General features: G+C 46.3%; 2 protein-coding genes across 4 annotated transcripts; one reads left to right on the forward strand and one right to left on the reverse strand.

The window, feature by feature from the left end:
* Positions 1-3,333: 3,333 nt before the first annotated feature.
* Positions 3,334-7,776, forward strand: LOC118771070 (melanocortin receptor 4-like). Its single transcript, XM_036518943.1, has 3 exons — positions 3,334-3,376; positions 6,042-6,139; positions 6,692-7,776. Exon 3 carries the CDS (start codon positions 6,781-6,783, stop codon positions 7,774-7,776), a length of 996 nt encoding a protein of 331 aa, XP_036374836.1. The 5' UTR covers positions 3,334-3,376; positions 6,042-6,139; positions 6,692-6,780.
* Positions 7,777-16,799: 9,023 nt separating this feature from the next.
* c24h5orf22 (chromosome 24 C5orf22 homolog) lies at positions 16,800-24,875 on the reverse strand. 3 transcript variants are annotated; one of them, XM_036518926.1, is made up of 9 exons: positions 24,752-24,875; positions 24,126-24,271; positions 23,580-23,729; positions 22,310-22,739; positions 20,852-20,914; positions 20,286-20,407; positions 18,978-19,044; positions 18,404-18,543; positions 16,800-17,694 (listed from the first exon to the last, which is right to left on the reverse strand). In XM_036518926.1, exons 1-9 carry the CDS (start codon positions 24,818-24,820, stop codon positions 17,553-17,555), a joined length of 1,329 nt encoding a protein of 442 aa, XP_036374819.1. In that variant the 5' UTR covers positions 24,821-24,875; the 3' UTR covers positions 16,800-17,552. The 3 variants fall into 3 exon arrangements, with proteins under 3 accessions (XP_036374819.1, XP_036374821.1, XP_036374822.1); XM_036518928.1 differs by having other exon boundaries at positions 24,748-24,818; XM_036518929.1 differs by lacking the exon at positions 24,126-24,271 and having other exon boundaries at positions 24,752-24,819.
* Positions 24,876-26,740: the final 1,865 nt, after the last annotated feature.

The following is a 26,740-nucleotide window of genomic DNA, read 5'->3' on the forward strand; positions in this document are numbered from 1 at the left end:
TTTCCATTTTCATACCTTGTTCCTGGTGCACTTGTGAAAGGTGCATGTGGTATGCCAAACGCATACCTTTCGGCAGATTCACCTGCGTCTCTGAACAAAACTGTGAAAACCTTTCCACCTGTTAAGAACCAGAAGTCCACAGAAGTTTTTCCATCCAGCTCATAGCTACATGTCTCCCACTTCCAAAACAGCAACACTGATGCTGCAGGATCTTTGCTGCCTGTCATATAAGTGAAGAGAGAATAGACTCTTCGCTAAGTCCAGCCCTTAGTTACTGTTGCTAAGTGGGACAAGCCATCATAACTCATGCAATGTGTACAGTGGAGAGATCAGGGAGAGAATAGCTATTTATTTTTAAATGTCAGCTTTCGTACTCCATAAGTAACCCAGTATTGCCTTATTTTTTCTTGCTTGCCTGCAACATTATGAACTATCAGCTGGAACCTGAAATTAATTGAACCTGAAAGTTTCTCACTGAAAAGTAAATGTATACCTGAAAGCAAACTCCAGGGAAAACATATAGCTGGACATTATATGCACAAGGCTGTACTCCAAACTGCATTCTGGTGCACCAATCAGATTACATTACATTACATTATTGGCATTTAGCAAGCGCTCTTACCCAGAGCGACTTACATCAATTACAGGTTTTTACAATGTTATCCATTGATACAGCTGGATATTTTACTGAGGCAATTGTGGGTTAAGTACCTTGCCCATGGGTACAGCAGCAGTGCCCACGCAGGGAATTGAACCAGCAACCTTTTGGTTACTAGTCCTGCTGCTTAACCACTATGCCTCACTGCAGATGCTGGAGACTACTATATACTTCAAAACTCCATAGATCTGCACTGACTGAAAATACTTAAAATCTGGGAGGAGTGACAACTGTAACACTCATTGAAGCCTACGTCCCACAGGCCATGGATGTATAGGCCTCCACAGAAGCCTTTTCACACAGTTGTTGAGAATTACAGTCAAGTGCACCCATCGGGGAACCCTGATACAGATTATGAGAAGGCAGCTACATAACTGTAGAAAAGAATGTTCACATATTTTGGACTATACCTCTCTTATGGTACAGCTACATCACTGCCCATTTTATTATTTGGTCCTCCAGGATATAACTGAGAGAAAAAAGTCATGTGTTGTATCATTATATCCTACAGACTCTCCACATTCAAAATTTCCCAAAAGCAAAAAGCAGACATGGAAATCCAGCATATAACTGCAACAAAAAATGTAGGATTTATTTTCCTCTTAGGGCAAAATATTTTCTGATTAAGCTTGACCATGAGAGGACCGTAAACGCAGAGGACCATAAACCCAGAGCTGCTCGGCCAGGAGAGAACTGTTAACACAGAGCCCCTAGACTGTGAGAGGACCCTACACCGTTCTGGACCTCCGCAGGGGTGTTAAGTAATCACCTGAAGCAGGTCCTGCAGTTGCAGCAGCTGAAAGGAGAGCGCTGGGTTTGTGGTCAGAAGGATGGAAACTCTGGCAGGCCTCGCAACCCCTGGTAAGGAGTGAGGAGGCAGAGGACTGGCAAACACTTTAAGAAACAGACAACGTGCGCAATGCTGAGCACCTTTAACAAACAAACAGCAAGCTTGGGTGATGCTGACAAGGCTGGCTCTGTAAGCAGCGAGAATCGGCCCACAAAACTGCTGTGCCTTTTCGCAGTGACGAAAGATACCTCGCTTGCTTTCTGTCCAGCTTCCGTCCAGCTGTCTTCGTAGTCATCAGAAACAGATACAGATATGGATCGGATAGACAGTGAACTCGTGATAGCTGCACATGTTCTGGACTGTGATGCACCTGACCTGAATTTTGCATGCAAGTGGAGTAGCAACAGTATGAGGAAAACAGGTCCACATCACACAGTATAAAGGAACATGCAATTACCCAGCATGCCGTTGCACAGCGTTAACTGCACACGTTTCAGTGATTATGATCGTGGTGAGGTGATGGCACTCACTCCTCAGAAATAACATTGGGATTTTGGCATCAAACTGGGTCGTAAACGCAGCGAATGAGACAAGCTGGAGGTGAACTGAGTTTCTTTGTACGTTGAAGAGCTTCGCTTTGAGCTTCCTTGGAGACGAGGCCAGCCCCAACTGCATCCGTGTGCACAAAGGAACAGGAGAACATTCAGAGAGAACGAAGAGATGGTTTGGAAATGACAGGAAAGAATGTCATTCATGTCATGACATGACATGTCATGTCGGGTGAATGGGTGCTTGTACATCACGCTCAAAGTCGAAATGACTCGTTACACTGACAGCAGGGTACCTGGAGCCTCCATCTGCTCCACCGTGAGCAACAGAACGGAAAAAAAGGACAGATTTCATGGCTGAGAAATCAATGGCACCTTATTTATCTTCTGCTTTTTTAATCTTTTTATCTTTTATCCTATCTGTCAGGTACGTTGCATTTGTTATGAACTGGGTTTGCTGATCCGATCTGCAGCCTGTTGTCTCCGCCTCTGGGATCACTGCCAGTGTGAGTGTGGAGAATGAGGGGTCCACAGGCTGCAGGGTGAGTGTGGAGAACGCGGGGTCCACAGGCTGCAGTGTGAGTGTGGAGAACACAGAGTCCACAGGCTGCAGGGTTCTGAGCGTGCTCGCCAGCCGCACCAGAGCAGCATGCCTGTCAGGTTATCACATGCTGTGTTCCTCAAAGGTCTGGCATGTGGAAGAGTGCACCTGAGTTGCACTGAGAAAAAAGCATCCCAGCCACAGAGGAGCCCTGCAGGGAAAGCCTCGGCCCTTTCTGGAGGGCATGAAGGAGAGCCTTCACCCGTCCCCAAAAATAATGATGTTTTGCATTAAATGCTTTGCATTCAATCACCTGCATGATCAGAGGCTCGGGAAACACAGGTGTGTCTGAGCTGGAGTCACACCATTCTGTGAACTGTGTGTGTGTATGTGTGTGTGTGTGTGTGTGTGTGTGTGTGTGTGTGTGTGTGCGTGTGCGTGTGCGTGTGTGTGTGTGCATGTTTTAAATAAATTAGTTGTTTTTATAACGACACCTCCTCACTGTGCTGCAGGTCGGCCAGCATCATCACAGTGATACGGGAGTGATCCATCTGGCAGCAGGAGAGCAGAGGGGGGCGCATCCCACAATTCCACGCAGCTTCCAGGCCTTCTGCATCGCTCGGCCTGTGCCTGCTGCCTGTCTCACCCGGCAGCTGTATCTCCCCACGCGCTCGCTGCACGTGGGGCTCCAACCGCCTGAATACAACTGTCATTTACCCCTGAGCCTGTGCTGTTTGCAGGTGATTTCCAAAACCTGCATTGCGCTGGGAGAAAAAAAATTACGCTTGGTACAAAAATCTACAGAACGACCTTACATTCCGCACGTGACTGAGAGGCAGGTGAGTGTGAGAACTTTAAATAGTGTCAGAATTTTAATTCAGGGCGTCAGACTGAATTTTTAACGAAGAGTAAACAAACCAACACTAAGGTACATGCATGCACATTCTCTTGGCTTCCTGTGGTAAAACATTGCTGGCCTTTCCAGCATGTGAACAATAACTCAGTCAAAATGAAAGAGGAAGATGCCAATTAAACAGCAGAAATTGTATAGCCAGAAATGTACAACAGTGTCCAGGGTAAAATCAGGTCAATATTGAATAAATCAGGAAGTCTGTAGTATTAGCTCTCCCAATGGTTCAGATCTGTTTTTGAGTGTGCATGGCTCATTGATAATGTCTTCAGATTCGCAGCTCAATTAGATGACATCTCTCTCCTCCAGAAACAAAGTAAAATTAATAAAAAGTAATTAATTTTATGAATGGAAGCGTAACACTGAGTCACTTCAGGTTGATGCCGAAATCCCTCATCTCCGTGTGTTTGTGCTAACTGATTGCGTCTGTGGGAATCTTCATTCTTCTGTGCTGGCAGACCCAAGGGACTATCAATCAATGCTGTTTATTAATATTTGCATTCAGAGCCCTCTCGCATCTGATGTTCTGGTTCTAGCACATTGCCCACTGATGAATCACTTAGGTGTGACACACACACACACACGCACACACACACACACACACGCACACACACGCACACGACAGATTTATTTTGACTGATACTGGCTGACTGCCATCCGTCAGCCGATTCATTACTTAGTATACATACATAACTGCAATTTTCCTCATGCTAATGCACATCACATTGGCAGCACCGTGAGGGACACTGACTTTGATTAAAAACATAAACCATAAAAAACCAAAACATGAAGGATTCATAGCCTACTCATGTGCTTCGTGATGTGTTTTAATGCATGCTGTTTTTCAAGCATGGGTTGTTTAACACAGGTGCTCATTACTGCCTGTTTTTTTAACGCTTTTTAATGTGCTTTTTAATGCATGCAGACCGGAGCAATGCGGCTGGGTCCTGCCCCACTCTCACGCATTCACTGCTCACTAAATGCTATGAACTGGAAGCTGGTTCACCACTGAGCTATTTCTAATGTCCTTACACTGTTAGTCATTACATATTGTAATTAAATACCTGGCAATAAAACGTCTGTTGGTCAGTGACCACGAACAGTCCATCAGAACGCGAGCATGTTGGCCTGGGAGATTAAGGTGGCTGTGACCGTGATCGCGAACGGTCCATCTGAATGCTGGACTCCTGCTTGTTTGTGGTCAGGGAGGAGCCCTGGTGGAGGTTGTCCTGGAAACACGGTCGAACATGGAGGTCACCCAGACCCTGGAATAGGCCCCCACAGCTGCTCACCAGCGAAGGGAAACGAGGGTGCTAGGCAACCGAGCCTGACATCTTTTCCATTTTTACCGCGCAGCACATACCAGTGTACACGCCCACCTACACCCCTGATGTAGTCACACGCCGTTTCAGCTCACAGGGCAATAAACGGCAGCACCGGAGAGAGGATACATTGTGCACAAACGCAGTGAGCTCAGCGCAGAACAGCACACGTATGCAGCGAAAGCGAGCGGAAACATCGGGGTGAACTTACCTTAGTCACGTCCGTCACGCGAAAATGCTCCCACAGCAGCCAGGAAAGAATAAAGCAAGGCGCACCAGAGACGAGGTCAGGTTTGCACACCTTGATATTGGCAGATGAAACACAGGCTCACGGTGCACAGAATGGATGAATTGGCCAATTCTAACTGAAAAGGTTTTGCTCGTAACAGCTCATCGATCAAACGGCAAGATGTGTAGACATTACCTGGTCAAGCGGTCGATCTCATCAGAGGATCAGGAACAGGACCCTGCACATGTGGTAAACCAGGAAGCAAAGCTTGGGGGCATAAACACGACTGTTAGCTTTGCCCAGATGAGACTGACATTAAGCCCTCAGGCCAGCACGGACGGTGCAGAAGAGGACAATTCACTCAGGGACATTGAGGCTATGAAAAATTTGGCATAATTTGTTGCTAAATTGTGAGAACTATATGGATGATTTCAGATTTCAGAGATCTGGGCAGCAACAATGTTTGCAAAAATTAGCTTATGGAGCTTTGCCAAAATGAGATTGTCTAGTTTCCTAAATTGCTGCCAAATTAAAGCAGTTATGAATTTCAATTTTGGAACAGTGTAATTAACAAGATTCTGCATGTCTCAGAGGTTTGATAATGGACCTTCAGTATGTCTCCCCAGCTACACACACATACTCAGACTTTCCGTAATAATTATAGGCAAGCCAAACACAGATACTAACCAGGCACAGCAAGCTGATTTAGCAATAATAACAGCAAATTAGCTATGTTATCTACATACCAGAGTGGTCCAAACACAATGCGGGATTTTTTCCACCCAAAAGATATAGTTTAAAGGGGGGGGGGGGGGGGGGGCATTCAACAGACACGAAAATGTCCTTTTATAGTTTTTTATAACATTGTTCTGAAGTTGCAGAAGAGAGTAGTGTTGCCAGTATGCAAGGAGTGATTGTTGCTTGCAGACATGGATAGATGTAGGCACACAATCCTGACAGATAATATTAGTGCATATTAAGACACATTAATGTCAGAATTATTGCATTTCCCATTCATATTTACATCCCATTCATACTTACAGCTCCACAGCCTTTCCCCAACACACTGCTGCGTCTCCTCATTGGCTGAGAGTGAAAGCAGTGGACGTGGTCAGCCAGGAGAGGGCGGAGCCGATGATGAGTAAGTGTTACGGCTGTGATGGTCTGTCCTCAGAGCGCCACGGTCTCTCCATCCTCTCTCCAAGGCTGCGCTGTAAGTCCTCACTTTCATCTCTCTCTCTCCCTCCTGTGCGTTCCCTCTGTCCGTCTAACATTCTGACTGCTCCTCTCTTTCTTCCTCCCTTCCCTCTCCTCTCATTCAACCTTCCCTCTCATTCTCTCCTGTCTCATTTCTCCCTATTTCTGTCTCTCCTTCTCCCTTCTTTCCGTCTGCTCCACTCCAACCCCTACGCGCTTTCTCTCTCTGTCTCTCATTCTCCCCTCACTCTCTCCTGTCTCTTCCCTCTCTCAGTCTCTCTACTTTCTTTCTCTCTCCCACTTTTTCTCTCCCGCCCGGTCACTCTCTCCCCCTCTCTTTCTCTCTCTCTCCCTCTCTGTGTGGCTGGTGTTACTGATGAGAATAGAGTAGAGGGAGGTGCTGAATTGGGGACCAGAGCGGGAAGCACTCAGGAGGAGATGAGACAGCTCCCGTCGGCTGAGCTCGCCGACGCTTAACGCTAGTCAAATTCTGCAGCATAGGAGCGAGTGTGAGGAGTCCGAGAAGCTCAGCGGCCAATTAGACGACAGCTGCAGAGAGCAGGGAGTCCGCAGCGCGAGCCGGAAATGAACAGCACACACCACCATGGGCTGATCCACCTCAGGAACTGCAGCTCCGGGGTGGGGAAGACCCCCGCGGGGGGGAAGGACTCTTCCTCAGGTTGCTACGAGCAGCTGCTGGTCTCCACCGAGGTCTTCCTCACCCTGGGCATCGTCAGCCTGCTGGAGAACATCCTGGTCATCGCCGCCATCGTCAAGAACAAGAACCTGCACTCGCCCATGTACTTCTTCATCTGCAGCCTGGCGGCCGCCGACATGCTAGTGAGCGTCTCCAACGCCACGGAAACCGTCGTCATGGCGCTGATCACCGGCGGCCACCTGGCCATCCGCGGCGGCCTGATCAAGAGCATGGACAACGTCTTCGACTCCATGATCTGCAGCTCGCTGCTGGCCTCTATCTGCAGCCTGCTGGCCATCGCCGTGGACCGCTACGTCACCATCTTCTACGCCCTGCGCTACCACAACATCATGACGGTGCGGCGGGCGGCGGGCGTGATAGGCTGCATCTGGGCGTCGTGCACGGTGTCGGGCGTGCTCTTCATCGTGCACTCGGAGAGCACCACCGTGCTCATCTGCCTCATCACCACCTTCTTCGCCATGCTGGTGCTCATGGCCTCTCTGTACGTGCACATGTTCCTGCTGGCCCGCCTGCACATGAAGCGCATCGCCGCCCTGCCCGGCGGCGCCCCCGTCTGGCAGGCCGCCAACATGAAGGGCGCCGTCACCCTCACCATCCTGCTGGGCGTCTTCGTGGTCTGCTGGGCGCCCTTCTTCCTCCACCTCATCCTCATGATCTCCTGCCCCCGCAACCCCTACTGCGTCTGCTTCATGTCGCACTTCAACATGTACCTCATCCTCATCATGTGCAACTCGGTCATCGACCCGCTCATCTATGCCTTCCGCAGCCAGGAGATGCGCAAGACCTTCAAGGAGATCTTCTGCTGCTGTCTGGGCCTGCCCAGCCCCTGTGTCTGCTCCTGCGAGCTGCCCAGCAAGTACTGAGGGGGGAGGGGGGGGGGGGGGGGCGCTTTCAACCAGCCAGCAAATATGATGCCCGCTTTGCTGATCGTTCACCACAAGGGGTGAGAATGTGACACGCCTCTCTCACCCGCCCCCCAAAAAAAATCCAGACTCTACAGCAGCTCAGAGGGGATCTAGTCCAATTGGACATTTTGGGGTTTGCTGAGGAGGTGGGCTCGTACCCCTCGCCAGAGAAGGACATGTTGATGCACCACTGAATGTCAGGAAGTAGAGTGGTAAATGCATTGGGGGTGTGTACAAATGAGGGAATAAGCAGTTTCATATCCCGGTGTGCACAGCACAGCCAGCATTGTTTGAAGGGGTAAGAGTGAAAACTGCTGTCCGGAGAAATATTCAACACAACTGCACAAAAAATGTGACCACATTCAAATAAAACTGTGTACTTTGAATACTAAAAAAAAAGAAAAACACAGAAAGAAATCTCTGGTGTTAAAGCAGATGGAGCTGATCTAGGTTCAGGCATTTGTCTTTGTGCAGGAGGACGTTATGGCCCAGCAGTCTGGATTAGGCAACAGATGAATCCCAATGATACGCCTGTGTTTTTCCACTCTGTACTTTAAAACTAAGGAGGCGATGCACGTCCTCATTCTATAAGCAAAAGCCCACTGTGGACTCAGGCAACAAAAGTCTGGCAAAATTGCTTAAGTGAGCAAATTTACTGTGTCCTGTGGTGCTCTGCCTTCGTTTGGGTAATGAATATGTATTAGCAGTATTTATGTGACAAAGTGAGCCGTGGTAATGACCTGAATTTGTGCGGCGCAACAGCTGTGTAATTTGCTATCCATGCCCGTCGTTGACTGCTCTGTTCGTTTCTGCTCTCCTTTGTGGTGTGTGTGGTTCTTCAGTTACACAGTTCTGCTGTGGAACTTTCACAGTTTAGAATGTTCTGATCCAGAAATGTTCCATGTATCGCATATGACTGGACTGTGAAGTAAAAAAAAAAAGCCTTTACTTGGCAGACAGTGTTTAAGTGTAATATATTTTAAATAAACGATGCGCATTACCTGGTGTGTCTGAAGTGCTGTCCTCATTATTGGGCATCCTGGTTTCTGGGTATCTGCCCATGTGGCTAATTGCGCTGAATCACGCCTCTGTTTGCCTCTATTGCTGACTGATTTCATTCTGTTCCACGCCTAGTGGGGAATCGTTCCTCAGAGGGCAAGCAGGGATCACAGAAAACCTGCATTTGATTAAATTCTCCGGTATTTAGCTTTCGGAGACCTGAGGAGAATTCAGCATGGCATTCTTATCACTTCTCCACATAATCAGACACCCCCCCCTCATTCAAAGGTTTCTGTACTGTAGGTTTGGATCCTAGGGTTGTGCTGTTTAGCCAGAGGTTTGCCCAGTTTGCAGTTATTTTCATATGGTTGAATATGCCTTGAACCTGATCACTGCTTTGGGGGAAGGAGACAGTAACACTGGAAGGAGATTCATGACTTCAGAGCGGATTTCATTATTAAACCGCCGCTCACTGCTGTGGCTCCTCAAAGAAATTAAGAGAGTTGAACAAATTCATTCACGCTGCAAACACTCTCACTATGCGATGCATATCTCTATCCAGTTTAAAACGGTGTGCTTAATGAGTACAGATTAGATCTTGGGTAATTTGGAAGCCCAGGGGGCCGAGCATCTGGTTCTATTCACTGTAAACAACCCAAACCGCAGACAGACCTTCACACAGTTCTAGAGGATTACTTAGAGGACTATAAATGCGTGTCTGCAGCTTGCGCTTTTTAAACGTGTACTATCGTCACCGTCGGCTCTTGGCTTGCAGAGTAGCTCTCTGGCCGCTCAATGCCAGCACTGCACCTCACCTCCCACATTAATCTGAATGAAGACTCACACAAGGACGAAAAGCCGTTAAACCGAACACGGCAAGTGAGCCTCGCGCAGCCATGAACGCAAAGCTCAAGGGCTCCCACGCCACCTGCTGATTAGGAACAAATTAAAACGGACGCTTTTCGGAGGCACTGCAGAATAAGATTTACATATCAAGCTGCACACGCTGTCACGTTTAAGGACGTGTGCTAAGCAGCAGAGTGCTAATCTAATCGTCAAGCACCCTGGCAAACAATAACACTCTGATGTCAGCATGGCGAACGGTGCCGTGTGACGCCGTCTGGAGTGGAGACGAAGAGCTGGACTGAAAGAGCGAAGTCGGTCTCTCCTCATCGTCCGTTTTACCCCATGGTCTCTGACACAGCATGAGAAGTGCCTCCAACACACTGGAGATGCCAACAGCCGGAAAGTTGCGGGTTCAAATCCCTGCTGTGGCACACAATATCAACGGCATGCATTTTCGCTAAGGCCATTTGCACAGCTGACCTTTTACGATGAGGTCGCGGATCGTGGGTGCCAGAGAAGTGCTCCCCGCAGGGATCTGAACACACAACCTTCTGATTCAGTTCTGTATTAACAATAAAAAAGTATTCTGTGTCCCTGCTGATACCAGTACTTGCATCCCGGGAATTGCAATGACATCAAAATATTCCTGCATCTTAATATTATTGTAATTATTATTTTTTTTTTGTTGTGGCATGTCATAACTAAAAGAAGAAAAAATGAAAAAAAGTGGTTAAAAACAGTGCTTTTCTCATTAATTTGCATTAAACTGGCTTCCAGGTCTGCGAATTGACGCCGTTTCATCCTTTCAGAATATTTTAGATTACGAGTACCTGCAGCACTGTTATTTGGGGTCATTTATGAACTGAATTTACGTCAAACTGAGTTGTAAATGCAGTGCATCATTCAATTCAATTCTCATGTAAAGTCAACTAATGTATTCCAGTCATTTTTATTAACATGTTTTCCCCAGTGTTACGTTTTCCCCTTTTATATTCCTGCCCTGAACGCTCTGGCAAAGACTGATTGCTCCATTCAGAATGAGTCACAAATACATTCTGAAGATGTTCTGTCTTGATTATGCTAATCATGTTTGTTTGCGTAAAGTGAAGTGAAAGACTCATATGTCCTTTACCCATCAAAGTGGGCCTGGTGGCCATGCAGTTCCACCCCAGTGACTGATTCTCATTCATTTATTCAAAGCTCCCACAGATGCATGGAATATTATGCCACACAGAGAGAGTGTGTGTGTGTGTGTGTGTGTGTGTGTGTGTGTGTGTGTGTGTGTGTGTGTGCGTGTTCCTCCCTCTACAGCTAGAAATGCAGTGCACATACAAAGAACAAACCTCACATACAGAATTACAAGAAAGGTCCAAAATTCAGACTGATTTGGGAATACAGCTGACTGAAAACTCACAGAGCATTTTACAGTACTGGTGGTGGTGGTGACAGTGTGATCCCAATCAATTTACTTACTCCTGCTAAGTGCATATTCTGGTTAAGTGCCTGCAGTAATACCACAAATGACAGAGTCAAGCGTATCTACTCATAAGGAGTGAATTACCGCGCTGGTCTTTTAATCCTAAAAGGCTGTAGGCTCAGCTCCTGGGATGGGCCACTGTTTCCTGAGAAAAGCACTAACAACACACTGGTCCAGTAAATATCTATCCATATAAATCAATACTATGCACATATATCAGCTGTGCCTTGAATAAAGACATTTACATCTGCAAATTCACAAAATTAATTTAAAAAAGCAACACAGAGCAACACATGGAACATACATCCAAATATATATACATATATATAAAACATATAATACATGCAAAATATATTGAGAGGTGTATATACGTCTGTGGTTTTTATACTCTAGCTAATGCTGCTGTTTTACCATATGAGTGATGAATGTGGAGATGAACAGGTGGATTAGCATGATCCATCATTCAATGCACAGGTGTTCAGTGATCAGGTGTTCAGTGGGGAGGTGTTCAGTGAGAAGGTGTTCAGTGGGAAGGTGTTCAGTAGAAGGTGTTCAGTGGGAAGGTGTTCAGTGGGAAGGTGTTCAGTGGGAAGGTGTTGAGGTGGGAGGGACAGATGCATACACAGGTGTTCAGTGATCAGGTGTTCAGTGGGAAGGTGTTGAGGTGGGAGGGACAGATGCACACGCAGGTGTTCAGTGGGTAGGTGTTCAGTGGGAAGGTGTTGAGGTGGGAGGGACAGATGCACACGCAGGTGTTCAGTGGGAAGGTGTTCAGTGATCGGGTGTTCAGTGGGAAGGTGTTCAGTGGTCAGGTGTTCAGTGAGCTGGTGTTGAGGTGGGGGGAACAGATGCATATGCAGGTGTTCAGTGGGAAGGTGTTCAGTGATCGGGTGTTCAGTGATCAGGTGTTCAGTGAGCTGGTGTTGAGGTGGAGGGAACAGATGCATATGCAGGCTGCAGCTCAGCAGAGACGGAAAGCTGCAGGAGCTCAGATTTGGATTCAAGAGGGATGAGAGACACTCACGGATGTGCAAAGCAAGCCCATGACACGCGCTCTGCCCAGGAATGTTCAAACAACAGTAACATTCAAAGCACAGGGGGGCCAAAGGTTAATCAGAGCAATTTACAGCAAAGAGGCAAAACGCTGCAATGGACACCATGACCTCACTGTGCATTTCAAAGAAGAGTGAGATATTTTCTGTCCTTTCAGCCACAGATACAGGAATATGCAGAAGATGTTCATTAAATACTGATGCATTACACATCTGGGTCCATTGAGCTTGTGAAGGACAGCAGCGTTCACCCCCAGCCTTCTGAGAAGGTCAGTTTTCTTCAAATCCATCTCCAGTTCCTCTGCACTGCATCCATCCTGACTTTTGAATTGATAAGTCTTTATGGTCTTTGCATTTGAAATTTTCTTGAATTTCCCACTGATGGTGTGACGTGGAAAGCTGCACTAACCTCTAAGCTACGGTGAGTGAGCTTTTGATATACTCATTCATATTCATATATGTGTGTGCTTTCTTTTGTAGGAGACTACATAACCAATTAAGCTGAAGGATCATTTTTCAGAAGAACTGTCACGCATTGCTAATTGCACTCAATGTCTTGCATGCTGAGGAAGATTCAGAACAGGGTATTCATACTCATATAATTAAAATGATGAGAAGCATGACTCTGGTAGTACAAAGCCAAGCCGACACAATGCTGCTCACCTTGAGTGGGAAAAAGAGCAAAGACAAGATCTGAAATGGGATCCAATTTTCTCATTACAGTCTCTGTTCAGGGACAGCATTGCAGAAGTCCTCTTAATATATTACACATTTATATCACATATCATTTGACTATCAACTTACGGCAGAAAGTTATTCTTCTAAAATACACTGCTTTGACGGGAAATTTCTGCTTGACATTCTGTCAATTTCTGCTTTCTTCATCTATAATTATCGGGCAAGAAATGCGTTTACAATATTTTATAACATAATGATCAAATTATTTACACCCACACAATATTTTAGAATACTTGAGAGAAAATGAGTACTTCACTAGATCTTACCTTCGAGATTCTGAAGGTAATTAAGAGAGATATTAATCTTTAGAAGAGCTAAATGAATCTGCAGTAATTGTTCATTTAATTATTGTCTTTGGACCAAATACTGCAAATCTATTCATCATTTCAATCAAAGGGTGTAATTTTTCTGCTTTCTGATTCATGCCTTTAACAGCAGGACATAATTATCATGCACAGGTTCTCCCAAAACAAGACACATTCATAAAAGAGCCTATTAAGGTTAAGTGTTATTACTCTTATTTGAAATATCTGGCCTGGCCCATATGTCTATGAAAGGTGATTTACAGACTTTATCTTTTTACCTTCATTGATGTGAACAACAGGATGTTTCTGAAAGACACTCAGTCTGGATTCCTTTCTGCCTGCTTGTCCTGTGTATAACCAAACTGCCCCCACCTAACTGGGGTTTTGAGCCTATAGCCCTTCTGGTTACAAATCCAATGCCACACTACCACTCAACACGACAAACTGTCAGCCACTTGCCGTTTCTATTTTCCTCTGTGTCGGATCTCCCCTGCAAAAACACCACTGCTAACGGCTAAATAAGGCTTCGGTGCGATTTAGACAGCACAGTCACAGTCCTCTGACCCGTGTGTCACCCGATTGGCTGTCAGCAGACGGAGACGATTCGAATACCATGCAGCTTTAAACAATGAGATCAGAGGGTTCTCAGAATCCACACCTGTGAACATGTCAAGCCTACGACTACCTTTCCCTCTCTGACTGACAATGAATGCACATGCCCCTTTCAGAGTAAACAGTGATGTGGTTCAACGCCTTCGCTGCCGGACACGCTTCCGGCGAGGTCGGACTGAGCAGTCGTCTACAGGGCAACTTCTTCTGTTCTTCTTCTTTTGTTACTCTCACCTGCAGAGTTAAGAAACCGCATTGACCGCAACTCGTGACCGTGATTCAAAAAAACGCCTCCAAAACGTCTCTCGCCACATCCTCTACAGCCACACAGAGAACCTCGCGGAGGTTGGTGAGCTGGCTGGTGAGCTGCACACAGACTTCCCTGACGGCTGGCCTGCCTAACGATATAACCCTAATCAATGGGGCTCGGTTTACTCATAAAAGATGTGGATATATTCAAAATGCGGTGTGATGCGTCAGATGAGATATAATCCTTTCCACTGCAGAGTCTAATAAAAAAAAAAAAAGAAAACCATTGCATCATATTCCTCTCTTTACTGAGAGTTTATTGAGTTTGGGTCTAATGGGCCGGCGCCCAGAATCAAACAGGCGTAATGGCAGAAGCGACCTCGTGCGGTTTCTCGAAAGCGATGCTTACGCACCTGAAAGCAGGAGGCAAACAAGCAGGATGAAGCTGAGAGCACGACTCACGCTCCATCCAGAGGGCGGGGGGGGGTTTGGGTGGTGGTGGGGGGGGGGGGGGGTACTCATCCCCAACAGGCGCTGAAGTGTTCCGGAACACTGCCAGAAGGAAAGTTCTGGATACGAGCTCTCTGCTGATGATCTAAAGATGGAGAGAAAATGAGACAGATCATGGAAACCATGCCGGTATTCGCCCAAAACACACACACGCACACGCACACACACACACACACGCACACACACACACACACTTTCTGTGAGCTGGCGTTTTAACTGCTGTTTGTTCTTCAGTTGTGATCACAGCCCGGCATCCTGTGCGGCCTCTTTAACTTTCCCCACTTTGGGAAGTTTCAGTCACTGCTGCCTGTGGCCATGACACCTTTCAGCTGCGCATTAGCCTCAGGTAACACGCACGGCTAATTGGGGTCCCTGTTGACAATCAACATCTTGTATGCAAACCCACGATCCATGAATATTCTGAGGCACTGTCATCTCCAAGGGTCAGAAAATCAGAGTATCAAAAAGCAGGAGGCAGGCACGTTACAGGGCCTTAATGCCGCGCCTGCCGAAATCAGTCCTCCAGGACCTGCCTTTGATTTCATCTGCGAAACGTAAATGTCAAATCTGTTTTACTGACCTCAGCCAATCCTATCATTCTCTACACATCCTTCACATACCAGAGAGACAGAAACACAATACATATGCAGTACCTCATCTTCACAAACATCTACTATCACAGGAATACGTGATTTGTATAGCTGACTTTCCAAACCTGGAAGCGCTGTGTAGCCCTGGCCCTGAAGTGGTGAGCTAGTGGTCCAGGACTCAGTGATACAGAGCATCCGAGGAATGCCAGATATCCTTCAGTCCTTCTGCTCAGCTTCACTAATGATGCAGTAAAAGCCTGGCGCATGCTGAGGGCAGAGAAGGAAACCCAGAACGCCACAGGGAAGGAGAACGGACTCCAAACTGATGAGAAATTTCTGTGGTAACGAAATGCACAGAATTACAATCAGGATTAAATAAAATGTTCAGAACACTTCCGCAACATGAGCGTAAGTCTAACACACCTCTAACACGCCTGTAACGCTGGTGTTAGCCTGACACAGCTTAAGCAAACGTGTAACAGGTCATGACAAGGAACAACGATCTAAGTGCGTTTTTGGCAACACTAATATTCCTGGTAAAGGACATATTACTGTTCAGAAATCCTATCCTAATCGTAAGTGTCCAAAGTCCCTGAACAAGAACGCTTTTAAAGTTGGAACAGGCAGGCACATGCTCTCATACACACATGCACGCACGCACACACACACACACACACACACACACGCGCGCACACACACACACACACGCACGCACACAGTTCTAGTTAGGCTCCCTGATGTCTGGTTGCTGAGCAACCTGATGCAGCACAATGTGTAAAGTATTGGTGCGTCCTGGCCTTGTCCGAGCTTCCACCCTGCATGGGGAGAGAGGGCTCTAGAGTGTGCAAAAAAAATGGCTGTGAAAGCTCTCCTCCGCTGTGACAGCTCACCTCTCCGGTGAAATCTCACCTCCGCTGTGAAAGCTCTCTTCCCCTGTGAAAGTTCTATACCCCTGTGAAAGCTCACCACTCCTGTGAAAAGTTCACCTCCGCTGTGAAAGCTCACCTCCGCTGTGAAAGCTCTGCTGCCCCTGAGGACTGCAGCGGTTTACTCTCTTGGCGGGCTGGCATCGGATCTGAGGCGTGACCGCTGAGCACAGAGCCGGGCCAGCTCCAGGAACGGTGACAAATACATCTGCAACACTGCCAGAAACGTCAGAATCTGACTGTGCCACCTGCCAGATAAACAGGAGGCCCACACACACTGTGAATGCTGCACTGAATGATTGCACACACATTTCTGAATGTGCTTCCCTATGCAATCACAAGCCATCCAAGAACCAGGTACACTTCAATCAGTAACAGCCACACTGCAACTGTTCTTTTTGTTTAATATGCACTCCAGACAAGGTGAAATCCACTCGCACATACAGGAGAATTATCAAAGCTCACAGTTTCAATATTCACAGTTCACATTCACTGTCAGCAGATACACTGGAGCTGATACTACAAGCAGCCAATGTCCTGCTGAAGAAATATCAGAGAGGATCTTGTAAAATCAATCATGTAAACAAACTTTTTATGCAATTCACAAAAAAAAAAAAACCCAACAGGCAGAGGTTTCACTCTTTCCCCGTGTCAAGGACGACTCTGAAGCTGAGGGCCAGGATGTGTATCCTTTCAGGGGAAGTTTGCTTTCTCCACACCGCTGAGAGCTGAACAGCAGGGTAAGGCTTTGCAAAATGATTTCATTAAGGGCCTGATGAAGCCGCGCTTGTGTGTTTAATTAAAACCCGTTCCCTCGGGGCGGGGAGCCCACTGTCTTGTTTAAGAAGCCCTTTGAAAACCAGCACGCAGCCCCAGGCAGAACGCTTTCAGACAGGAACGGCAGCAAGGCCAGGGAGACAACAGGAACTCTGGGCTCCGTCATCACCATGGCGATAGTCTCGAACCCCACACCGCTCCGGGACTCTGCCGTTCCGCGGCGATAGCCTCTGTTCCCAGGGTGGGTTCTAGAATGCGCAGCTTCGGACAGAGTTCCACTGAGTCTCCAGTGAAGATGCATTTGAAAGAAAGTGTCCTCTGTGCTACATTTAGGCCTCTGCTCCGGGCAAATGCAGACAGAAACCAGCCAGGGTCATCTCCATAGCAATCATAATACAGTAAAATACCAATTTCAAAATATAAAGGGTTTATATTTCAATATAGGTCAAGATGCACCAATTACTGAAGAGTTCATGTCTGCACTTTCAGGCATATCTTACATAGTATACATCATACATCATTTTGCAGTGTTTTAAAATATATGCAAAATATACATATATTTGAAAGTGGTTCTCACCGAGAGAGTTTAGTTAAAAATGTCTTTTGTGTGTTTTAAAGAGCATTACATTTTCCCGTGGGAGGACACCCATCCCCTCTCAGGAGGAAGTGACCAAAGACTCCGCCCCCGCGTACTCTCTGTGGACATCCAGTGAGCCGTACAGTGTCTCCAGGATGACCAGAACCTGGTGCTGGATCGAGTCCACTTGCTCGGCCGGACAGTACTCATCCAAGCTGGATCTACCAAAGCAAATCAACACAAAAGTTCAAAAACCCATTGGCTTCAGACCCATGACACACGAGCAGAGTTTTGCATTTAAGAACAGGGTCATCACTAAAGGAACAGATTCGAAAATTATATAAAAAAAAATATATATATATATATATGTTTTCCTAGACCTGGTAAAACACCTTACGTCAAACGGGAAATAAGGGTTTAGCTAATATAAGGACAGGAGTGATGGAGAGAACTGAGCAAGCTGTGTAAAAATATCAGCAGAATTAGCGCTCAGTCAACGTGCTTAGCATAAAGTGCAGTCAATCTGTCCATTCTGTGTCCAATTAGCGCTGGAATATTGGAGAGATACGGGAGGGGAGCGTGGGCTCACTTCCATCACAGCGGAGCATCATGGAAACAGCTCTGCAGTTCCAAACTGCCGTATACGTGTGTGTACAAACACATACACGCGCATACACACACATATAATGTGCACATGCGCGCGCGCGTGCACACACACACACACACACACACACAGTCTCTCTCTCTCACACACACACACACACACACACACACACAAAGATGCAAGCATGCCCACACACATATGTACCTACACAGGTATGTACACACGCATACACACATACACAATCACACAAGAGCGAAGGCGCTACTATCACTGAGTGGGTTAGGATCAGAACAGGCGCTGGATTGGGAGGAGCTGCAGTGGGGTACCTGGATATGGTGACCAGCGTGGGTTTGGGCAGAGCCTGCAGGATGAGATGCACCGCCTTCACCAGCCGCTGGATCTCCCCCTCGCTGCTCACGTGATGGGGCAGCTCCGAGTAGTCACACGTCAGCCCGGCCTGATGCACCTGCAGTACAGAGCGAGGGAGCGCAGAGACTCAAGCAGAGACAGAGAGCGCAGACTCTCTCTCTCACACGCGCATGCACGCACGCTCTCACACACACACACGCACGCACGCACACACTCAAACACAGAGACTCACACACACACACACACACACCCACACACCTGCAGTACAGAGCGAGCGACTGCAGAGACTCAAACACAGAGTCAGAGAACACAGAGGCTCAAACACAGAGGCTCAAACACAGAGGCTCAAACACAGAGGCTCAAACACAGAGACTCAAACACAGAGTCAGAGAACACAGAGACAGGGAATGCACATGCACAATCTTTTATGCTATCCAGGTAGAATTCATATTTTTAGAATGAGATTGCAAATCTTTGTCTACAAATGTAATAGTGTAGATGATGACGACGATGATGATGAAGTTTGTTTACCATCCCGTAGTCAGGAGACTCTGTTCGACTCCTCAGGCTTTGCACCAGTCCGGCCAGGGATTTCATCCTAAAAAACACACAACCATAAGCCTCTGTGACCACAGCAGTGCGGAGAGCACAGAACGCACTCCCCAAGGCCCAACAGCAGAGCAGGGAAAGACTGACGTGTCCTTTCTTTCTACATGGGGTTTGCTGGTGACAGCAGGAATTTCAGCTCAGCACTAAGACTGTCATCTAAAGACTGCGGTCTAAATACACTCAAAAATCATGAGAAAGTGTCCAGGCCAAGTGTCAAAGGTACCCCAGTAAATCACATCTTTTTTTACCAAAATAAACTGCAGTTTTAATGTCATTACAGGGATTCATGTTTAAATTGCATCTGACTATTATATTTTTATATCAAAATTGAATCAATCAATCTGAATTAAAATATAAGGCATATAATGTTTCCACAGTCACATCATCATATTATCTGTGTCTAAATTTTGATTAAAAAGTACTGTAGTCTCTGCATAGCGATCACACTTCCACATACCAAAGCGTGACTCACACATATTCAGTTCTGTGTGGAGGACACTGGGAGCCCAGGAGCTAGATCTGGGCAATGGAAGTACATTTCCAATAATCTGACAGTCAAATATTTTGTGGTTGCCAAGACAAAATATTAATAATTTGCTGCTGAGAGGAGATCTGCATTCATGCACACTTTTAGGAGAGAAAAATAATAACATCAAATGAAACAGGAATTTTATGAAGGCAACTTAGGTTCTTTCTTGAAAATTGATCACCTTCTGTCAATTTAGTACAGGAATAGTGCTCACAATGACCAAACGAAAAAAACAATGAGGTCACCGGTAGCCCTCCACACTGTGGATGTCAGCGTTTGGCAGCACGTCGGCAGCCCGTCACACAAGGCCGAGTGCTTCAGCATCCCTGCACAGATTTCCACCTCAGCCAGCCCCTGGGCTCCTGCACTCCTCACCGTAATGCAGGGAGCAAATAAATAAATAAAGTCTGCTCGTCCCGTCCCTGACACCCAGTCCCTGCCAGAAACTTTACACTGCATCAGAGGGCAGCTTTTTGAAAAGCAGGGCTGTTCCAGGACCGTGTATGAGACAGTAATAAGCACTGTGTCTCCACGCCGGCACTGGCTGTCTGAGACAACGTGTGACTGCAGGCCTAGGGGCCCAGGGGTCCCCAGCGACTGTCCCTTCTGTGGAGTGACGCACCCCACGGGGCCGGCTGCACACTGCCTGTTTTCATCAGAGCTTTGTGTGGGGCCATGTCTGGCTGTGGCCTCTCTCTCACCCTGGGTTGGCTGACCATCGATTGACCGTTTCTTCACCGTCGTCTTCGACCAGGTCGGCAAAAGCCGCCTCCAGGTCCTCCAGCTGGCGAACGCGTCTCTCCACACAGTCTGACAACTCGTCCTGAGGAAACACGCAAACCGCTTACAACACACACACACACGCTCATAACATGCTGCTGGAGACCAGACATTAACAATACTGCATCAATCAAAAACGCGCACACACACACACACACACACACACACACACACACACACACACACACACACACACACACACAAACATGAACATATCCCAAAGACCTTCTCTCATTCAACACTCAATCAATCAAACAGAATTATGCTGGTGTTCAGAGCTGGTTTCTGAAAGTTTACTTTACACAAAAAGGTTTTTTGTCATCAGTACTATAACAGCAACAGCCAGTCACAGCACTGGTCATACTCCTCATGAGTGACTGCATTTCTAATCACCAACAATACATTAAGATGCCATTTACTCAACTGACCTCAGCCATTGGACTATATCTACACACACACACACACACACACACACGACACACGATACCTCATCTGCGTTTTCGCTGGGTTTCTGGAAGCTGTAGAGCTCCTGTAGAATAGCGTACTCCTCCTGAAAGGCAAACAGAAGAGACAGACTTTCTCACACATTCTGCACAGAGAAAGAGGATTCCTTTGCCCACACCCCTCTCTCTCCAACACACTCCTCATTCAATAGCAACAAAAAAAGTAAAAAAGTAGCCCTTTGTGAGGGAGTGTGGCTAAAGAGAGCCAAAGAGAACTGTGTAGAAAAGATGAAGAAAGTGAGAAGGGAGGTGTGTGAAATGACTGTGGTGAAGACCACATCTGACTGCACCTTTCTGCCCCTAACATTCAGTACAGCTGGTCTCGGCTAGCTCTAACTCTCACCTATACCATTACGGGAAGAAAAAGACTAAAGTGATCTTGGGTCAATGCCTGGGTACACCATCTTTGTTCACCTCTAACAACTGTGTGGCCTTTTGAGGGTAAACATCAAGGCTCTCACACCTTTCAACACTAAGCCAGTGAGACTTCAGCCCACCGGCAGACACACGTGAGGAAATCTCACGGGGATACACCACTGAGTCACCCCTAATCAATATCCTCAGGTCCATTCAGGCCCTGTCTCTGCGGTTGATTGATAATGTCTGTTCAGTCAGGTTAGTGATTCATTTCTCTCTCACAGCCCCTGAAAACGAGACTCTGTGGGGATTGCACTGAGGTATTTCAGTGTTTAAAGGGGACCAGGAAAGAGGGCTGCAGAAGCTGTTTCAAGCACAGTTCTGTCAGCAGGGCAAGAGGACAAGGGTGGAAACTAAAGGTAAATTTTCCACTGACATTAGGAAGCATTCTCTTCTTCACTCAGAGAGTTACAAAAGCATGGAAGAATGAGTAGAGGTTTCTACAGAGCCTCTTTTCTTCACTCTGAGAATTATAAGTTCATGGAATGGCTTAGCGGAATAAGTGGAGGAAGAAGAGATTTAGAGTGATTCAGACCAGGCTTCACAGAGTGCTACATACTCTCTAGCCCCGTGTTTCCCAACCCTGCTCCTGGAGGCACACTGTCCTGCATATCTTCTATGTATCCTTCCTGCTTGACTAAATCAGGTGTGCTCAGCTAATCAAAAGTCTCACTGATGAGTTCAGTCAGGTAGGTAGAGCAGGGATAGATAGAAGATATGCAGGACGGTGTGCCTTCAGGAGCAGGGTTGGGAAACGCTGCTCTAGCCTGTGGGCATTTGGGCTAGTTGGGCTCCAGCCTCGTTGGGCTGGATGGCCTTTTCACATCAATACACTTATCTTCTTATGCCAGCCATTTGACTTCAAATATATGACACTAAATTTAAACTTAAAATTTATTGCAGAATCACAGCTGGTCAACCAGGAAGCACACCTCCCATACATTACAGAGCTTTTCTGCCGAGCCAACTAACTCGGCTGTCAACGAAGCAAGAGGCCCAGCCCCCTAACCCCTCCTCCTGACTACCTGAGAGTACATCTCCTTGAACGGGTTTTTGCAGGAAAAGAAGTCCAGGTCGATGTCTAGGATGAAGGAGTCGGTCGGCTCGATCGCAGAGCTGAGGCCGGCCACAGCTTTTGTGGTTGAGTCTGCCTGCGTCTGCAGCTTCTCTCCGCTTCCAAAGCCATTGCTAGCTGAGGTTCTGCTGCCACCTGGTGGCTGGAGTCTGCAATCGCAGGCGGCCTGGCTGCTCCCAGCAGCACCGTCTTCCTCTGCCTTCACGGTCTGCGTTCGCGGGCGTTTAGTTGGCCGCTCCTGCGTCTCCTCCCCCCTCCCGCACTCTTCTTCCGCCGGGGTCACCCGGATGACGCTCAGACGCAGGGGTTTGGGCTCCTCCAGCTGATCGCTGGGCACATACAGCCCGTCGCTGAGGAAGTAATCGTCCGTGCTCGTAACCCTGACACACAGGAGAGAGAGAGAGAGAGAGAGAGAGAGAGAGAGAGGGAGAGGGAGAGAGAGAGAGAGAGAGAGAGAGAGAGAGAGAGAGAGAGAGAGAGAGAGAGAGAGAGAGAGACAGACAGACAGACAGACAGACAGAGAGAGAGAGAGAGACACAGACAGACAGACAGAGACAGAGAGAGACAGAATTCACTTTGGCTACGTGGCACAGAGAAATACCAAAACACACCTGAAGAGATTACTTCCACTGGTCTAAACTGAACACAAGCCGGAGAAGAGTGTTGGTGGAAAACACTGCAATAAGTCCCACTGGGACAAAAAAGTATAATCATTATAGGTGCAGAATTAAGAAATATTACATGTTTAATGGTTTAATGTCCCACTTAAATTTTGCCTTGTTAATAATTTTTTGTAAACTATAAGTCACTCAAATTAATATTATTCTCAATAATAGACTGCACAAACTACAGTAACCCAAACTCACTTCTAAAAATTATTTCACAAAATCCTATATCGTGTATATATGTGGCCCTTTGCTGAGCTCATGACCAGTTTCTGGCTCTAGGTATGTTAAAGCACAGTGGCTGCCTTAAACTGCTAAAAGACACAGACCCAAATTTACCAAAAGGCTGCAAACTGAGACACATCCATCCTGCCAACCTGGGACAGCTTGTGATAAAGAAAGCCATCCAGCAAAGCAGTGTTTGTTAAAATGAATCTTCTGATTTGGAGTATGCTGGGACCTAAGAACGGATTAGTTGAGCTATGTTAGCCCACTGATCAGGTGAAATACGGCAGAGTCGCTGCTGCATCACGCTGCCCGCGAGGGTCTAATTACCTGATCGTGGTTGTGGAGGCGTCTCTCCCGACACACATGCTGTGCTCCCCCTCCCTGATTTGCTGAGCCCAGTAGGGGTGGAGCCACATGACGTGGGAGACGTGTCCAGCGTAAACCATGGGCATGATCCAATTTTCAATGCTGAGCTCACTGCGAAAATAACAAAAATCACAAAACAAACAACTTTTATAAACCAAGGCTGTCCCCCGACCCCGACAGAATACCGTTTTAAAATGATTTCAATAAATATGACAGTGACTGAAACTCAAAGGCAAAACAAGCCTCTTCACTTGCGTTACTAAGGCACAGCTTTGTCATGTCTCAGTGGGTACAGCTCATATCCTGTGGCATATAACAAGTGAAAAATATTTTCCAGATCCAGTCTTCTCCTTTAACAACGTCAGGCACTATCTCGTTCTTCATAGCTAAATACAAAAACCCTTTAAAAGAGCCGCCACACATGTTTGCTAGAATACTTTAATCGAAGTTCATTTTTGAGTTTCAAACATCCCACAAAAATGTGAACTTGGGCTCATCTTACTTCACCTGAACAATGCTTCTTTATCAAACACGGTGTCCGCTGGCATGTTAACAGCGATCAAGAGATCGGGGTGCGAGTCCAGGTGGACCATTTTTATATTCTTCATCGGAAGATGTCTGGAAGCTATTGCACGATATATGTAGGGCACGACCTAGAAGAAGAAACGAACCGAAAACAAGTTTATTAAGCTGTTTTGCTTGCATTTTTTGGGATCAGTCTAACACATACCAGCACGTGGTTCGCATTGCAAGAAAATCGCACGATCCTTCCATTTCAGATTTTGAAAATAATTTGTAATGCTTACATTGCCTGCTATCCATCTTTTGTCGACTAAAACGTCAGCTAAATTTAGATTGCTGACTAAACACAGAGGGCAGTTAGTGTTTTTTTCCCCAAGAACATACGCAATAATCGATGAAAGCTACCCGACACATACTTGTTCGTTACATTTTAAATAAACTTTTCCCATTTTAGCTAATGTCTTCTTCGAATATCACACATTTTTGCAAATAGATACACATTTTATTAAGCAAGTTAGCCCGTTAGTTCGTCTAGCTGTGTAGCCAACAAGGCAACTACGTTTGTTATCTTAAATGTCCTGCTTCATACCGCTTGGTTGCACTGTACCTACATCGTTGTGGTCTTCTACAATCCATACAGGTAACTTCGCGTATATCCTTTTCGATCCTTGACTGTTCATTTTTATTTTGTGTTTTAATTAAGATGCCGGATGAGTTTCATCTTTCAAACATCTGTTGAGGACACATTTTCTCTGACACACAAAGATACTGAGCTTCCATTGGCTCGCTATGATCTCTCTAGTTTGTGATTGGTTTAGTCGCGTCCATCATATTTTAGTTTTCCGGCTGGAAACCCACGCTTATGTATTTTTTGTCTTTGTGTGGGAGATTTTTAGGCAGGTACATCAAAGTGCATAAATACTATTTATCTATGAAATATGTATACTATGAAATGAATATTATGTATATTATGAAAATCCCTATTAAGACATAACTGAAAAGTGTAAATATTATAGAATTTTTATGGTTAACTGTTGCTCCTGTCAATGTGTCATCACTAAAGTCCGTACCTGAGCAGTAATTTCTAACCAGTTGCCTTCAAAAAGACGTTCCCACTTCGATGTTTGATCTACATTATACGCAGAGGTATTATTATATTATTATAACCTCTGTCAGGCTCTCAACATCTTTTTCGACCAGCGTTTCCCAAACCTCTCCTGGAGGACCCCTTGTACTGCATGTTTTAGACCTCTCCCCGCTCAAACACAGCTGATTCAAATGATCAGTTTGTTATTAAGCAGCTTCAGGAGTTTACATTTATTCATAACGAGTTCATAACGAGTTGGTCATTTGAATCAGCTGTTTTGGAGCAGGGAGAGATCTAAAACATGCAGGACAAGGGGTCCTCCAGGAGAGGTTTGGGAAACGCTGTTTTAGACAATTTCAATATTTAAAGAATAGATATTAGATGCTTTACATGTACCACATCTTTAAAAGTGAATGGACAATAAATACAGTCGTGTCTTTTTTCATTTTAAAGAGTATTACACTCCCTCTCGTGGTGAAAAATGATAGCTGCATCATTGTTTCTCAGATCATTTGTAAGTCATGACGGAACGTTCTGCTAGATAACGGATCATACTGGATGGGGTCTGCTACCAAGAAAGGGGACATTTTCAAACCAAGACCTCACAAAAAAGGAAAATCTCTGCACACCTGACCAAAACTTTGCTAGGATTACAAACCAATATCTAAAAAGGAAAAAAAAAATCGTAAATTCTGCACCCTTGAGTCTTACCCTCATTTATCTCTTATGCCAACATCAACCACATAATTCATTCATACACTGTAGAGATCTCATTCCTGCGTGTGTGTGTGTGTGTGTGCGTGTGCGTGTGCGTGCGTGTGTGTGTGTGTTTGCGTCTCCAATGTTCAGAGCAGCAGTCTTGGTGAGGAGGTTTATTACCCCTACGGGAAGGAACATCATGCCACTCCACCAATATTCACACGCCAGACCTGTTGCTATGGGAATGGTGCCGTCCTGCGGCGAGTGCGCGCTCTGCCCCGCTGCTTGACGTCACAGCTCCGAGCAGTCCCGCCTGTCATGTTACAACACTTTCATGGACGAACAGGGACCTTATTAACGAACAGGCCACAGTCCGTTTCTGAGGCAGAAAGCTGTAATTAAACTAATTACGGTGCCAGGGAGGCCACACCGCTGCGCCCAACAGAGGTACCGTGTACAACACGGACACAGAGGAGTTACTGTTTGACAGCTACATAGTCCGATGGTTCCGATGGTTAGAGAAATATACTCAGATGCACTATATCACTCTATCTGCATTCGTAACATCCTGATGTGAGGATGAAATAGATATCACGGTAACAATAACAATTGCAATAATAACAATCACGGTAATAATATTTTAATTTTGGTCTGCCAAGGGCTTTTTACACTTCCCAAAAACAGCTGGGGTGGGGGGAGAGGTGGATGAGAAGGAACGCAGGAAATATAAAGAATTGATTTTTTACCTCTCATGACTAAAGTGCGCCTGTCCGTAGCGCGGTGACAGAGCAGCCGGTGTTGATAAGCTGCCCGC

The sequence above is a fragment of the Megalops cyprinoides genome, chromosome 24 (genome assembly GCF_013368585.1).
Source record: "Megalops cyprinoides isolate fMegCyp1 chromosome 24, fMegCyp1.pri, whole genome shotgun sequence".
Taxonomy (NCBI): domain Eukaryota; kingdom Metazoa; phylum Chordata; class Actinopteri; order Elopiformes; family Megalopidae; genus Megalops; species Megalops cyprinoides.

Bases quoted from the DNA above. Each gene is read 5' to 3' on its own strand.
- c24h5orf22 (XM_036518926.1), bottom strand. From the start codon at position 24,820: ATGAACAGTCAAGGATCGAAAAGGATATACGCGAAGTTACCTGTATGG. The intron at 22,740-23,579 runs GTAATTAGACCC...CCTGTGTGTCAG, and splicing joins GCCTCCACAACCACGATCAG to GGTTACGAGCACGGACGATT. The intron at 20,915-22,309 runs GTAGTCAGGAGG...TTTGCCTTTCAG, and splicing joins TCAAGGAGATGTACTCTCAG to GAGGAGTACGCTATTCTACA.
- LOC118771070 (XM_036518943.1), top strand. From the start codon at position 6,781: ATGAACAGCACACACCACCATGGGCTGATCCACCTCAGGAACTGCAGC.